The sequence below is a fragment of the Pristis pectinata genome, chromosome 23 (genome assembly GCF_009764475.1).
Source record: "Pristis pectinata isolate sPriPec2 chromosome 23, sPriPec2.1.pri, whole genome shotgun sequence".
In the NCBI taxonomy this organism is placed as follows: domain Eukaryota; kingdom Metazoa; phylum Chordata; class Chondrichthyes; order Rhinopristiformes; family Pristidae; genus Pristis; species Pristis pectinata.
In genome coordinates this window covers 1433353-1449278 of record NC_067427.1, presented here as the reverse complement: position 1 = coordinate 1449278, position 15926 = coordinate 1433353, and the positions used below count along the sequence as shown (strand labels likewise).

At 43.9% G+C, this 15926-nt stretch overlaps 1 protein-coding gene across 1 annotated transcript in view; it reads right to left on the bottom strand.

The window, feature by feature from the left end:
* Positions 1-15926, bottom strand: part of LOC127582028 (regulator of G-protein signaling 3-like) — a 224014-nt gene that overhangs the window by 101257 nt on the left and 106831 nt on the right. The window contains 1 exon segment of the mRNA XM_052036961.1: positions 6431-6542. Within this exon segment, the coding sequence (XP_051892921.1) occupies positions 6431-6542 (112 nt within the window).

The window sequence follows — 15926 nt, the reverse complement described above, 5'->3', positions numbered from 1 at the left end:
CCAACCTCTCCTTATAGCTCAGGCCCTTGAATCCTGGCAACATCCTCGTAAATCTTTTCTGCGCTCTTTCCTGTAACAGGGTGACCAAAACTGTACACAGTGCTCCAAGTGCGGCCTTGCCAACAACTTACACAACTGAACTAAAGCGAAACTGTGTTCTGAAGAGAGATCATCGATGTGTAACATTCACTCTGTTTCACTCTCCACAGATACTGCCTTCCTGAACACTTCCAGCATTTTCTAGTTTTATTACAAATACAATTTTGTCTTCACTTTTGATAAATTCGTATTTAATGCAACTCATATTTCCCATGGCATAGAAGGGAGCATTTGGCCCCACCAAGTTCATGTTGGCTCAGAGCAACCCCATCAATCCAATTCCCACATTTATTTCTTCTGACCTATTCTCTCTCACATGCCCCTGTACCACTCCCATTCACCTGCCACCCATCTACACTTGGACTAACTTACAGTGGTCAATCCGCTTGGGATGTGGGAAGAAACTGGTGGTCAAAGAGGGAACATACAAACTTCACACGGACAGTACAGGCAGTCCCCAGGTGATGCAAGGGATCCCCTCCTGAGAACTGTCCCTGAGACGATTCGTCCATAAGTCAGAAATATCCATTTTCTACAGCTACCCATATTGTATCGCTCTACATGCACTTGCTAAAATTCTTTCATTTCATCAAATATTTATCAGATTACTACCCATAATTAAACTGCTGGTATTCAGTCATAAAACACTTCATTATTATTATTACCAACTTGAAAATGGGTTAAAAATGTCTGGGAGAATTTGGGTGAAGGTCACCTGTAACCTGGCGGGGGGGGGGGCGTATGCGGTGGTGGTCAGGAGGTCAGGATCAAACTTGGGCTGCTGGGGCTGTGAAGTAGCAGCACTACCTGCTGTGATACTGAGCCACAATATTGGCCATGTGATTATTTAAAATGAGGTCTGCCGTAGACACCATCACAAGTTGAGTGGTGGCAATTGCTCGAAGAGCAGTCTGAATCCCTTTCATGGGAGATGGGTCAGGTTGCCCTGTGGCTGCTGGCACAACCGTGGAATGTGGAATGGAAAACAATGTCTTGATGACACAGGACATAGACCAATACAGCACAGGAACAGGACCTTCGGCCCACAGTGTCTGTGCCAACCATGATGCCAATCCAAATTAATCCCAACTACCTGCACATGGTCCATCTCCCTCCATTCCCTGCCTGTTCATGTGCCTGTCTAAATGCCTCTTAAACATTGCTGTGGTATCTGCCTCCATCACCTCTCCTGGCACCCATTCCAGGCACCCACCACTCTCTGTGGAACAAACTTGCCCCACACATCACCTAAAACTCCTCTCAATTTAAACGCATGCCCTCTAGTACTTGACATTTCTACTCTGAGGTAAAGATTCTAACTCTCTACCCTATCTATGCCTCTCATAATTTTATAAACTTCGATCAGGTCTCCCCTCAGCTTCCGATGCTCCAGAGAAAACAACCCAAGTTTGTCCAACCTCTCCTTATAGCAAATACTCTATAATCCAGGTGAACCACTTCTGCACCCTCTCCAAAGCCTCCACATCCTTCCTGCATTTAGGAGACCAGAACTGCACACAATACTCCAAATATGGCTAAACCAAAGTTTTATACAGCTGCAACACGACTTCCCGACTTTTGTACACAACATCGTGATCGATGCGGGAAAGTCCGATGGATGCCTTGTTCACCACCCTTTCCACTTTCAGGAAGCTATCTAATTGCATCCGAAGATCCCTCCGTACATCAGTGTTCCTAAGGGTTCTGTCATGAACTAAAACTTATAGTTGACCTCCCAAGTGAAACACCTCACACTTGTCCGGATTAAACGCCATCTGCCATTTCTCCGCCCACATTTCCATCTGAGCTATACCCTGCTGAATCCTTTGACCACTTTCCTCTGTTCTCAACTCCACCAAATTTTATGTCATCTGCAAACTTATTAATCAGCCCACCTATGTGCTCATCCAAAGCACTTACATATATCACAAACAGAGGTCCCTGCAGGACACCACTGGTCACAGACCTCCAGTCAGAGTAACACCCCTGCACCACTGCCCTCTGTCTTCTACAGCCGAACCCATCAAGCCTCCATGGATCCCATGTGCCTTAATCTTCTGGAGCAGCCACACGAGGCACCTTGTCGAAAGCTTCACCAAAGGCCATGTATATAACATCTACTACTCTGCCCTCATCAGTTATCTTCATCAGCTTCTCAAAACCTCAGCCAAGTTTGTAAGACATGACTTCCCCTGTACAAGGCCATGTTCCCTCTTCCCAATGAGTCTATGCTTTTCCAGATGCAAATAGGTTCTAGCCCTAAGAATCTTCTCCAGTAATTTCCCTACCACTGATGTGAGGCTCACTGGCCTATAATTTTCTGGTTTGTCTCTATTGCCCTTGTTAAACAGAGGAACAACACTTACTGTTCTCCAGTTCTCTGAGACCTCGCCTGTGAGTAAAGAAGATACAAAGATCTCCTGCTTGCCTCTCCCAATAACCTGGGATAGATTCTATCAGGTCCTGGGGACTTATCCACCTTAATGGTCTTTAAGAGCCCCAACACCTCCTCCTTTTTGATATCAACATGCTCTGGAATACCGGCACACCCCACACTGATCTCACTACCCTCCATGTCCTTCTCTTTGGTCAATACCAAGACAAATAAGATCATTGTCATTGAAAATCAAATAAAAATGCAGATGTTGGAGATCTGAAATAAAAACAAAGTCCTGGAAACACTGAGTAAGTCAGGCAGCATCTGTGGAGAGAGGAACAGAGTCAGATCAAAGATCCCTGCTGTTGTTCCTTTTGGATAAACATTACATGAATCATGTTGGGACCCGTGTCCTGGCAAAACAAACAATTAGGCCTGTAAATAAGGCTGTGGGTTAAGCTGTGGGTATGTTGGAGAAGGGTTTTGCTGAGGGATGTTAAAAAATGTTAAAGATAAACGACGAGATGACAGAGCAGTGTTGTGAAATGTGCCAGGAAGAATCAGTCCACAGGAACCTAAGTAGCTTCAGTTAGAGTCAGACCAAGGCAAAATGGTAAAAAGTCAAAAGCGAGTGATCTTTATCTGACTATTAATAGACACATTAATGGCACAAATAGAAAGAAGTGGGTTCAATCTGATAGCCACGGCAAAGATGTGTTTGAAAAGCAAACGAGACTGAGGATTAAAATATTTAATTTTCAGAAGGGATAAGCAGAATGGAGAAGGTGGAGAGCTGGTCCTGGTCACAGAGGATGGGAAAAAGGATCTTAGCTCAGAAAATCAAAAGTACAATCAGGCTGGGTGGCAGCAGAAACCACTGACCAGACATTTCTGGCAACAAAGGCAGGAAACTCAGAGAGGTTTCAGAATTCACCAAGGAGGCCCAAAGCATCCATATGGGAAAGGGAAGTGAAATACAAGGATAATTTGGCGAGAAGCATAAAAATAAACCATAAGAACTTCCATAGGTCTGGAAAAAGAAAAAGATTTGCAAAAGCTAATGCAAGTCTGTCACAGACTGAGACAGGAAGAATTATGTGGGGTAATAAGGAAATGGCAGAGAAAGAGACAGTGGAAAGCAGCAGATGCAGAGAGAACAAGGAACTGAAGAAATTAGTATTGGAAAAACTAATGGTATTGAAAGTCCATCAACCCTTGTAATCTTATGATCTGCATCTCTGGGCTTTGAAAGGGATGGCTATAGAAATAATGGGTGCACTGCTTGACATTTTCTAAGAAAGATTCAAAGGTTCTGAAACAGGGAGCAACTGTATCCCCACTACTGAAAAAGGAGGATGTCAGAAAATAGGAACCATGGTGACAGCAGAGAGAATGCTGGAATGTAGTAAGGGCCGAGTTGGGTCAGTGTGGATTTAGGAAAGGGAAGACAGGTTTGACTAATCTGCTGGAGTTTTTTTGGGGCTGTAACCAACAGAATAGACAAGGACAAAGAAACTAATGTTGTGTATCTGCAGAAAGGCTCCAATAAGGTGCCCATAACAGCTTACTGCACAAGGTTAAAGCACATGGGATTGGGAGATGCTATACCTACACGGATGAGGGCTGGCTAATGGGAAGCAAACAGGGAATAGGTTATTTTCAGGTTAGGAGGCTATACCGAGCAGAGAAATCTGTGCTCTGCTTTTCATAGTCTCTATAAATGACCTGAAGGACAGGGTCAATATATCTAATATTGAGGACGCAATATATCTAAGTTTGCTGATGATAGAGCAAGTTGCGAGGAGGATGCAGAGAACCTTCAAGACGTAGACAATCTGTGGATGGTTAGATGGCGAGAATAGCAGACAGAATATAACACGCAAAAAGGCAACTCCGCTTTGGGTAGAAAGGACTATATTTTTTCAAATGGTGACCAACTGAAAGGTGTTGATGATCAAGGAGACCTTCTATCTGAAATCACTGTGTAGTACGACAAATAACTAGGAAGACAAATGGTAAGTGGACCTTTAATGCAAGGGATTGGAGTGTAAGGAAAAGACATCTAGGAGAGACCACACCTTGGAATATTGTGCACAGGTAGATCTCCCTACCCAAGGAAGCATATAATGAGCAAATGTGATGAAGATTCATTATACTGAGTTGTGAGATAGGGAAGTTGAGCTAAGAGCAGCAATTAATCAGACTGGGCCTATATTCTCGAGTTCAGGTGAATGGAAGGGGTTCTTATTGAAAGGCAAAGAAATGCTCAGATGGCTTGTCGCAGGAGACGAAGAGATGAAGTTTCCCTCACCGGAACCAGGAGTGCTGTCTCAAGTGTTGATATGTTGCCTGTATTATGAACTTGATGGTAGATTTTTAAATTAGAAATCTACATTCTTGTTGCTGCCAAAGCAGAAATGTTAAAGTTAGTGAGAAACACTCACAACATTTACATTTCAGGGCTGTCTCTAGCTAGTGAAATATAAACTTAGAGCAGCAAGAGCTAAGAAATATTACTGATGAATCTGGCATTGTTCTTCGCAGCAAACACTGAAGAGTGTTGTGGCTCTGCAGTGTTGAGCATCTCCTTCATTCTGGAGACACCAGAGACTGCAGATGCTGGAATCTGGAGCAACACACAAAACACTGGAGGAACTCAGCGGGTCAGGCAGCATCTGTGGAGGGGAATGGACAGTCAACGTTTTGGGTCGAGACCCTTCATCTGGACTGAAAGATGGAGGGGAGATGGTCAGTATCAAGGTGAGGGGAAGGGGTGGAGCAAGAGGAGGGGGGATCGGCAGATGAAGGAGGGGAGCCAGAGGCTGGGAGGTGATGGGTGGAGGTGACAGAGGGCTGCAGATGGTGGGATCTGATGGGAGAGGATGGTGGGGCATGGAGCCAAATAAGGGAGGTGGGGAGGGCAGATGGGACCAGTGGGGGGGGGAGGGAACTCAATGGGAGGGGTGTGTGGGTGACGGGCAGATGGAGTGGGTAGAGGAGGGGAAAGAAACGGGGTAATGGGGGCTGGGGTGGGTGTAGGAAGAGAGAGAGAAGGGACAGAGGGGGAGCAGTTTACCTGAAATTGGAGAATTCACCGTTCATGCTGTCAGGCTGTAAACTGCCCAGGTGGAATACGAGGCGCTGTTCCTTGAGTCTGCATTTAGCCTCACCCTAGCAGTGGAGGAGGCCGAGGACAGACATGTCGGTGTGGGAACGGGGAGGGGAATTAAAATGTCTGGCAACTGGGAGCTTCCAGATGTCCATGGTGAATGGAGTGAAGGGCCTCGGCAAAGCAGCTGCCCAGTCTGCTTCATTCTGTTGATTTACTTCAATGACCTGTGCAAGGTAACTAATTGTGATTCCTCCCTTGATTCAATAAACTCAGTTTAGGTCTGGTGATGTCAGAGAGCTATTTGATTAGCCTGACTTGGAAAAGGTTACATTCTAATGCAAGAATTATCCACGGATTCTAATCCCATCCAATTTAAATCTTTCAACGCTGGAATGATTCAGAGGTTGTGTCAGAAACTCTGTACACTTTTATATCTTTCTGCAAGATGCAGCAGTTGATATACACATCCACAAAGCAATTACATCAGCAGACTGTGCATGAACGAACAGACGTAACCAGGGCTCCATCCAGCTCAAAGCACAAGTCTTTCTCCAGAGATTCAGCGATCTGTTACAGCATTTGTTTTACTAATCCGGATGCTTCCTTTTACAAATCAAGATTTAAGATGTTTACCTCCTCTCTTTAATCAGCACTGTCAATGATAAAATAACTGTCTTCCATCACGTCATAGATTTAATTGAATATTGAAAGATTAGTTATAATACTGCCATATATGGGGAAAACGCCCGGTACATCAAGGATTATTCACTGCTTCTGTACTTGAGGTAGGCTATCTTGGTAGATTCCTTAACCACTTTGTGGGAGTTTGTCAGTCCACTCACCTTCCTCTAACTCCATACTGTGGAGGAAAAGAGGGTTCTGTAGAACACTGCAGTGACCTCGCTCGTCCTCCTTGGTCAGCAGCAGCAAGTCTGTGTAGATGAAAACGCAAACCTGCAGGAGAATCAGGACGAATACAGCTTCAGTCTGTGAATGGATATCGATGGCCAAGCAAGTTAAAACAAAATTAGCCGAGCTAAATGGTAGAAAGCAAACCACTCCTTGTAAATCAACAGCCAAAATGATTTTGCTTGATATAATTTAACCTCTTCCTATTTTTCACCTTGAAGACTGCAGAGTGTTCACAATCTTGGTTTAATCAAATATTACCAAAAGACAAACACACAATTACTTAAATGAAATTAGCAAAGACTTAACAATGTTTAGTTTTGCTGCATCTACAAAACTCTGTTGTATTCTGTAAACATAAAGGCACTCATTTCTGATAACACTTGCTATCAGCACAATGTGAGAATTAGGAGCAGCAGCAGTCCATCAGACCCGTCCAGCTTGTTAAGCTGTTCATGAAGATCATGACTGATCCCTCACCTCACTGACATTTTCCTGCACAATCCACATATCCTTTGCTTCCCTTAATAACCAGAAACCAATCCATTCTGTACAACCACCTCCATGTTTGCAGACCTTCCAATAAGCGCAACACCAAGACGTTTCAGAGGGTGGTTTACAACAAAACAGCGCCCAAGCCATTTAAGTGAAGTTGGGACAGATGACTGGAAGCTTCAGGTGGGCTTAAAGGATCATCTCAAACAGCTGGGTGGAGAGTTAGAGACATTCTTCTGAAGTGTGTTTATTGTAATTTGGCAAACATAACAGAGAAACATAACCAACAAAAGAACTGGTCATTGACTTCAGGAAAGGGGGCAGTGCACATGCTCCTGTCTACATCAATGGTGCTGAGGTCGAGAGGGTTGAAAGCTTCAAGTTCCCAGGAGTGAACGTCACCCATAGCCTGTCCTGGTCCAACCATGTACGGCCAAGAAAGCTCACCAGCCCCTTTATTTCCTCAGGAGGCTAAAGAAATTTGACATGTCCCCCTTGACACTCACTAATTTTTATCGATGTGCCATAGAAAGCATCCTATCTGGATGCGTCACAGCTTGATATTGCAACTGCTCTCTCCAGGACTGCAAGAAACTGCAGAAAATTATGGACACAGCTCAGCACATCACGGAAACCATACTCCCCTCCATGGACTCTGGCTATACCTCTCGCTGCCTTGGTGAAGCAGCCGGCATAATCAAAGACCCCACCCACCCACCCAGGTCATTCTCTCTTCTCCCCACTCCCATCAGGCAGAAGATACAGGAGCCTGAGGGCACATATCACCAGACTCAAGGACAGCTTCTATCCCACTGTTAAGACTATTGAATGGTTCCCTTATACAACGAGATGGACTCATTTTTTTCTCTTTTTTAAAAGAGGGGGAAGGGAGAGATACTTTTTGGGGGTGAAATTTTGTTTGGGATTGTAGGGTGATCTACTGAGGGAGTCTTGCAGAAGGTGCTTTGTGTAACCCCCCCCCCCGTCCTTGTTCATTGAGATGGACTCTTGACCTCACAAATCTACCTCATTATGACCATGCACCTTATTGTCTACCTGCACTGCACTTCCCTGTAGCTGTGACACTTTACTCTGTGTTCTGTTATTGTTTTTATACCCTGTACTACCTCAACGCACTGTGTAATGAATTGACCTGTATGAACGGTATGCCAAGACAAGTTTTATTCCACTGTACCTCCAGTACAAGTGACAATAATAAACCACATACCAATTTGCTCACAGGGAAGCTCTCATAAACTGCAAAGCCAACATGGCCACATAATCTGTCTTTCTCGAGTTTGTATTGACTGAAAGACCAAGTATCTGCCAAGTATACCAGTGACAATGTTGCTGCTCCCATGGAATCTTCTGTCTGCACCTGAGAGAAGTGAGGGGGGGCCCCAGTAAAGTGTCCATCACTGACCCTCACCATCCGGGACATACCCTCTTCTCATTACTACCATCGGGGAGGAGGTACAGGAGCCTGAAGACCCACTCAACGATTCAGGAACAGCTTCCTTCCCCTCCACCATCAGATTTCTGAATGGTCTGTGAACACTACCTCTTTATTCCTTTTTTTTCACTACTTTGTTCTTTTATTTTTGTAACTTATGGTAATTTTATGTCTTGCCCTGTACTGCTGCCGCAAAACAACAAAATTTCATGTCATACAAGTCAGTGATAATAACCTGATTCTGACTGAGAATTGCTACCAACTGATCCACAACTTTGATTAGTTGTCCGCTGTTTCGGACATGGTTTTGGACAATCAAATGCAATCGACTTAAAAAGGTTGAACGGCTTATTAATACCCATATAAATTTCACACTATCAGCAGAACTATACAACACTCGAGCATCCCTGGGCACCAATGGCTCACCTTTCAGCTTTAGTTGACAGACTTCCGAGGTATACAGTTATACCAAACTTCCGGTATCAATATTTTTTTCTACTTTGTATCAGTACTAAAGTTCTGGTGTACATTCAGAGTCAAGGTACTCTAACTCCAGAAGGAACCCGATCTGGAGTGCATCACCAAAGTGTAAATCTAATGTGTTGTCAAATTAGTTTTATAAAACATTCAAGCCATAAACATGATAAGGTGGCCTTGGGAAAAACACTTCCCTTCTATTTCTACAACGATTATTGTCAATACGAACTATTTTTAAGAACTCCAGCATTAATGTCCTGTGATGTGATTCTGTGGCCATTTTCTCCACAATACATACTCGGGTGTCATTAGTTTTAATGCATTTTAAATGGTAGTCTGAAATGGAATACTTTCTATAGATAGCCTCATGCTAGCTGGATGAGGTTCTGACGAGGGTGCACTGATCAGAAAAGTTAATTCTCTCTCTCTCTCTCCACAGATGCTGCCTGGTCTGCTGAATATTTTCCAGCATTTTCTGCTTTCGTTTCATAGGCAGACGAGAGATTAGAAAATGGAAAGATTGTTCTTTGTACAAATCTCAAACAATGCTTGAACAGAAATCAATGGAGACTCTCAGCGGATTAGGGAGTAACTGTCTGAGAGAAGACGGTTTCAGACATGGACCTTTCATCAGGTGTCTGCAGCAGTTTCTGGTCTTGTTTCAGATTCCTCGTACCAACAATATTTTGCTTTTTGTCCTAGAGTTGTTGAGACACGCAGCTTGGAAACAGATCCTATGCCCCACTGAGTCCTCACTGACCACCACCACCATTTACACTCACCCTACCTTTATCACTCATTTTTTAAATCATCGACTCAAAGCAATACAGCACGGATACAGGCCCTTCAGCCCAACCAGTCCATGCCAACCACGGTGCCCACCCAGCTGGTCCCAACTTCCTGCGTTCAGCCCATATCCCTCTAAGCCTCGCCCCTCCATCTACCTATCCAAGTGCTTCTTAAATGATACTGTTGTACCTGCCTCACCCACTTCCTCTGGCAGCTCGTTCCATACACTCACCACTCTCTGCGTGAAAAAGTTGCCTCTCAGGTCCCCTTAAAATCTTTCCCCTCTCACCCTAAACTTATGTCCCCTAGTTTTGGACTCCCCTATCCTGGGGAAAAGACTGTTACCATCCACCTTATCTCTGCCTCTCATAATTTTAAACACTACTATAAGGTTGGCCCTCATTCTCCTACGTTCCAAAGAATAAATACCTAGCCTGGCCCAACCTCTCCCTATAACTCAGGCCCTCTAGTCCTGGCAACAACCTCAAATCTTTTCTACACCATTTCAGTTTAACCACGTCTTTCCTTTAACAGGGTAACCAAAACTGCACACAGTACTCCAAGTGTGGCCTCACCAACGACTTATAGAACTGCAACATAATGTCCCAATTCTATTCTCCCCACATTAACCTACTGACACATACGTGGGAGGAAACCGGAGCACCTGGGGGAAAACTGAGGGAGAATGTGCAGACTCCACACATGCAGCAGAACCAAGGTCACTGGAGCTGAGGCAAAAGTCTACCAGCTGCATCACTCTGCCGGCCTTTCAATAGATTATTTAGTAGCAACATTGGCTTATTCAGCAATGTCTTGTACCTCAGTTTTAACAGATCTCTTTGGCCCCAGCTACGCTTTGAAAGGAGGTTTTACAGATTCAGAAAACACCAGACAATCAGCTGAGGCACCAGGAAGGCTGCAGGGGGAGTGAAGCAGCAGGGAGCCTGGAGAGGAATATTTATGCCCATGCTGTTGGCAGAATAGATAACATCGGAAGATAGACACATCCTGTTAAGTAAGAGGTACGAATCCCTGGTATGTACTAGATTTTTATATGTGTGACAGCACACTACAAGAAACCAAAATGCACCAGCTAAATTTCATCAAATTTCGGTAATCTGTAACACTTTCCTCATAGTTTTTGTGCAATATAGTTTACAATCCTACCCAGATACTTGAAGGAAAGTGTCACAGAACTACACAAGGGCTCAGGAATGTAATGAACCACATTGCTCCTTCAAATAGCTGGCACAGGTTCAATGGACAAAACAGCCTTCTTCTGCACTGCAACATTCAACAAAGCAACTAAAATAAGGACAGCCTGCTGTCAACCTGCTCTGCCTTCAAAAAGGTTAAGATGGAAGGAAATTCTACTGAGCATTTCTGGCATTGGTTAGAAGGTACAGGACCGAGGAAGTAAAACTTCCACTGCTTAGAGGAGCAACTCACAGCTCTGAACCCAAGCATATATCTCCAGAAGACCTAAATTCATAATTTGTTACTTGAGGTTTATTTGCCCCTCTGTATCCATACATTATCAGACAATATCAATCCAAGAGAATAACTGCCCAGTAGCCTGTAACACTTGGTGTTTTAAGTACCCAGGAGGTGAAGAGGCTCAATTGAAAATTCCTTGTGCTCCATTCCACATTTCACTACAGCAATGGGATCAGGATAAGTTCACTGAAGTGTCAGTGTGATTGAGTTAATGGGGACAATTTTAACCCCAGGGACAAAAGTGGTGGTTAAAATATCAGTAATTCAAGAACCAAATCCGAATGCCACTTCCAGTTTCAATCTCTCCGGGGCCGCCCCATGATCTGAATGCTAATGAAATTTCACACCTGAAATGTTACCACAGATTTAACTGCTGTGGACAGACATCTCTGGCTTGGATACAACGGCAGGTGAAAGGAGAAGGGAGCAACCTGACTCTCTTCTCCTAGCGCTGTCCATGCACCTGAAGGAGCAATGGTGGTCTTCATGTTAACACGATTGCCTCCCTGAGATCAGGTCTCCCCCTCGCACAGACCTGAATCTTGCAATTTTCATCAGAATAAAAGGAAAGCTGTGAGAGGTTCACACAAAGTAAAACAAAACAAATCATGATGAATGGAGAAAAGGGACCTGTTGTAAACACAGCAGGTTTAAAGGGAAACTAGGAAGGTCAGCAAAATCCAGTAGTGCACCACAGTGGAGGTGAGGAGAATATTTCAACAGTGGTCCAAGACCACATCATTTGTTTTCACATCAGTATGTACTTATAAATTACTTTATTAGTACAATTGTGCCCAATACATCACAGGCATGTCTCTCCCCACTATCAGTAGTGTCTACAGGAGGTGCTAACTCAAGAAGGCAACATCCATCAAAGATCCCCACCATCCGGGCCATGCCATCTTCTTGCAGTTACCATCGGGCAGGAGGTACAGAAGCCTGAAGTCCCATACCACCAGGTTCAGGAACAGCGACTTCCCTTCAACCATTCGGTTCTTGAACCAACCGGCACAATCCTAATCACTCCCTCAGTATAGCAACACCGTGACCACTTTGCACTAAACTGGACTTGTATTTTTCTAATTGTGTTCTCTTTTGTAAGAATGGTGTATAATTTATGCTTTTCTTGTGAATGCTGCTTATCTGATGCTACGTGCCTTTGCACACATGGGCCTGTATAGATGACAAAAACTCGCCTTTGATAAATTTTGAAAAGGGACCTGTTGTAAACACACCAGTACTGTATTTTCTAACTTATTGGTACAAACTGAGGCTCATGAGAAACCAAAAGTGAGATAATTGTTGCTGATTATAAAGGAGCTTCCAGTCTCTGCATTAGAACACCACCTGGAGGAGGATGCACTAATTTGGTTTGGGCCACTTTCAGTAGAGATTCCACTTTCAAAGGACATGTGGGAGGGTTAAAGTCTTTAAATACCATCGCCCTGCACCAACTTATCATTTTCTCTGCTGCTGTAAATATTATATCGTTGTCACAGACCATTAACAAAGTTCCACTGAAGGTAGGAAAGGGCTTCCTTCACAGCAGCTTGAAATTGGAGGAGAACGGTCTGTCACTGGGCTGGAAGCAGAGCCCCCTGAATGGAACTGGCTGGTTCGGAGGACACAATTTTAACACTGGGTTTTGTGTTAAGTCTTTGTGAGGCAGGAGGAAGGGTATTCTGAGGGTCACTGGGCTTTTTCTGCCACCATGTTCAAACCATCCAGAGCTGACCACCTATTTCCAACCCATTTATCTTGCTAGATTAAAGAAAAGCACTTCAAAGGTCTGCAAACAAATTGTTGTTCTTGCTGTTGATTGGGGGGGGGGGGGGCAGTGACAGAGTGTAACTTTGTTACTGCACTTAACCCCTTACCTAACAAAGAATATAGTGGCAATAGGAAGCAGTCCAAAGGGTAATTCCTGGGATGAGGGTGTTGTCCTATCCACAGAGGCAGGACAGATTGGGTCTGTATTCCTTGGGATCTAGTAGAAAGAGGGGTAACCTTATTCAAACATTTAAGGTCCAAAGATGGCTTGACAAGGTAAATGTTGAGATGTTTTCATAAGTGGGAGAGTCACAAACAGAGCACAACAACAAAATAAGGGGTGGTCATTTAAAACTGAGGTGCATAAAAATCCCTTCTCTCCGAGGGAGGTGGATCTCTGGAATTCTCTGAACAAGGGTGGTGGCAGCTGGATCGTTGGATATGTTTGAGGTGGAGATAGATAAATATTTGAAAGGTCAAGGAATAGAAAGTTTGGGGGAACTGGCACAGAAGAGGAGTTGAGGCCAGTACAGATCAGCCATGATCATATTGAGTGGCGGGGCAGGCTTGAAAAAATTTCTTTCAGCAGATTTTACATCTGTGGCTAACTTTGATTTACCCTACCTCAAAAAATACTTTCTATTGTGTTTTAAGTTGTCCACATAATCAGTAAAGTAACATGGTATAGATACCTCTGAATTTAGACAAGATCACTAGTGATTGACCGGTAACTCTACAGTGGATCATGGTTTCTAAATGCTACAATTAAAAAGCCAGTAATGTGGCTGGTAATATGACACAAAGTATGCTTGTTAACAAGTACCCCCCAGTAGAACCGTTTCCTGAAACTGATTACGTGATCTGCAACAAGTTACATAATGTTCAGAAGATCAAGCTTCTGAACAAATCGATCTCTAAAATGGCCATTCTAATTTGCCACTTTAGACATGAGCTTAGCCTCTCGAGTAACACAAATAACCCTGATTAAGTGAATACTTCTATCTGCCACAGGTCAGAGATGAAACTTCAGAGAAGGCTTTTGAGGTAATGGCTGTTATTGTTTGAAAGTTTTCCAAGAATTCAAAATAAATTAAAATCACTTCCAGAAAATGAGATGAAATTTAAGTAAAATGAAAGAATGATTTCATGGCCACAGCCAGTGTTAGAAATTCAATTTAATGGCATGATCCAGATTTGAACAAAATGGACCCACACAGAGGCCGCAAGCTTTCACATCAAATGAATGACATTTTAAATGGTAATCAACATTGTCAGTAGCAAACAGAGTAGCTAATTTGTACACTGATAGATCCCAGGAATAAAAGAAATTTAAACTGAGATAATTTACTTTGATGCACTAGTTGAGGGATGGACTTCACCAGGTCACTAGAAACGCTGAACAAAACCACACCTTGGTATTTCACCCTAATGATCAATCAAAACTGAGTAAAGATCTGAAGTTGAAGCACTGCATTACACTGACCTTTACAGGTCGGGTCTGTGTTCATTTCAGAGTTGACAGCTCTGCCAGGGTAGTTGCTACACACAACAATGGTGGAATCACTGACAGGCTACTTTAAGTGCTCAGTTCCGTCTGGAAGGTTTGGGAATACTGAAGACACGTCTGACTTTCATGGAGTTTCCAGTGATTGCGTGTGCAGGGAACTGTAAGCTGACAACAAGCAGGTAGCTCGTTTGTTCCACTTCTGGCTGATCTTCCCACCAAAACCAGGACAGAAGATAAAGAGGCTCCTGTAAAGTTCACAGCTAATTCAGTATGTCCACAGATAACGGAGGTTCCACAATTAATGGAATGAGAATAAAATTATGGGGAAATTTATGGGGTGTGGAGTAATCATTTCCAAAGGTGCAGCTTCAACAAAACAAGTAGACACAGAAACAGTGGACAGAATGGGAGTAAAATTATCAAGAGACAGAACAAGGTTGCCTCCATATCACAGGAGCTGCCAGCCTAGGTGAGTACGTCACTATCGTCATGGACTTTATCAGCAAGTGCGTTGAGGACTGTGTACCAAAGAGGACAATCCGGGTGTTCCCAAACCAGAAACCATGGATGAACCGGGAGATCAGGTCAAATCAGGTGACCCTAACCTTTATAAGGAATCAAGATATGACCTCCATAAACTATCAGAAATGCCAAGAAACAATACCAGTCTAAAATCAAGTCCCAGACCAGCCTTCAGTTGTGGCAGGGCTTACATGCTATAGCGGGCTACAAAACGGCATCAGCAGCATCCCTGCCCAATGAACTTAACGCATTCTATGCACGTTTTGAACATAAGGGGATTGGTATGTGACCACCCACCCCGACAGCCTTCAATGAACCTGAACCCAGGGTCATCATTGTGGATGTAAGATCAGTCTTCCAGAGAGTGAACCTGGGGAAAGCATCTGGCCTGGATGGTATCCCTGGCCATGTCCTCAGATCCTGCACAGATCAGCTGGCGTGGGTATTTGCAGACATTTTTAACCTCTCCCTGCTTTGATCTGAGGTTCCCACCTGTTTTCAGAGGACCACTGTCATCCCAGTACCTAAGAAAAACAAAGTAACATGCCCTAATGACTACCGACTGGTGGCTCTGACATCCACCATCATGAAGTGCTTTGAGAGGCTGATCATGGCACGCATCAACTCCAGCATCTCAGACAACCTGGACCTACTGCAATTCGCCTATCGCCAAAACAGGTCTACGGCAGATGCCATCTCCCTGGCCCTACATTCATTTCTGGAGTATCTGGAGTGTAAAGACACCTACGTTAGACTATTGTTTATTGACTACAGCTCCACCTTCAATACTATAAGTCCAAGCAAACTCATCACCAAACTCCGAGACATGGGACTCAACACCTCTGTCTGTAACTGGATCCTTGACTTTCTGACCAACAGACCGCAATTAGTGAGGATAGGCAGCAATACCCCCGGCACG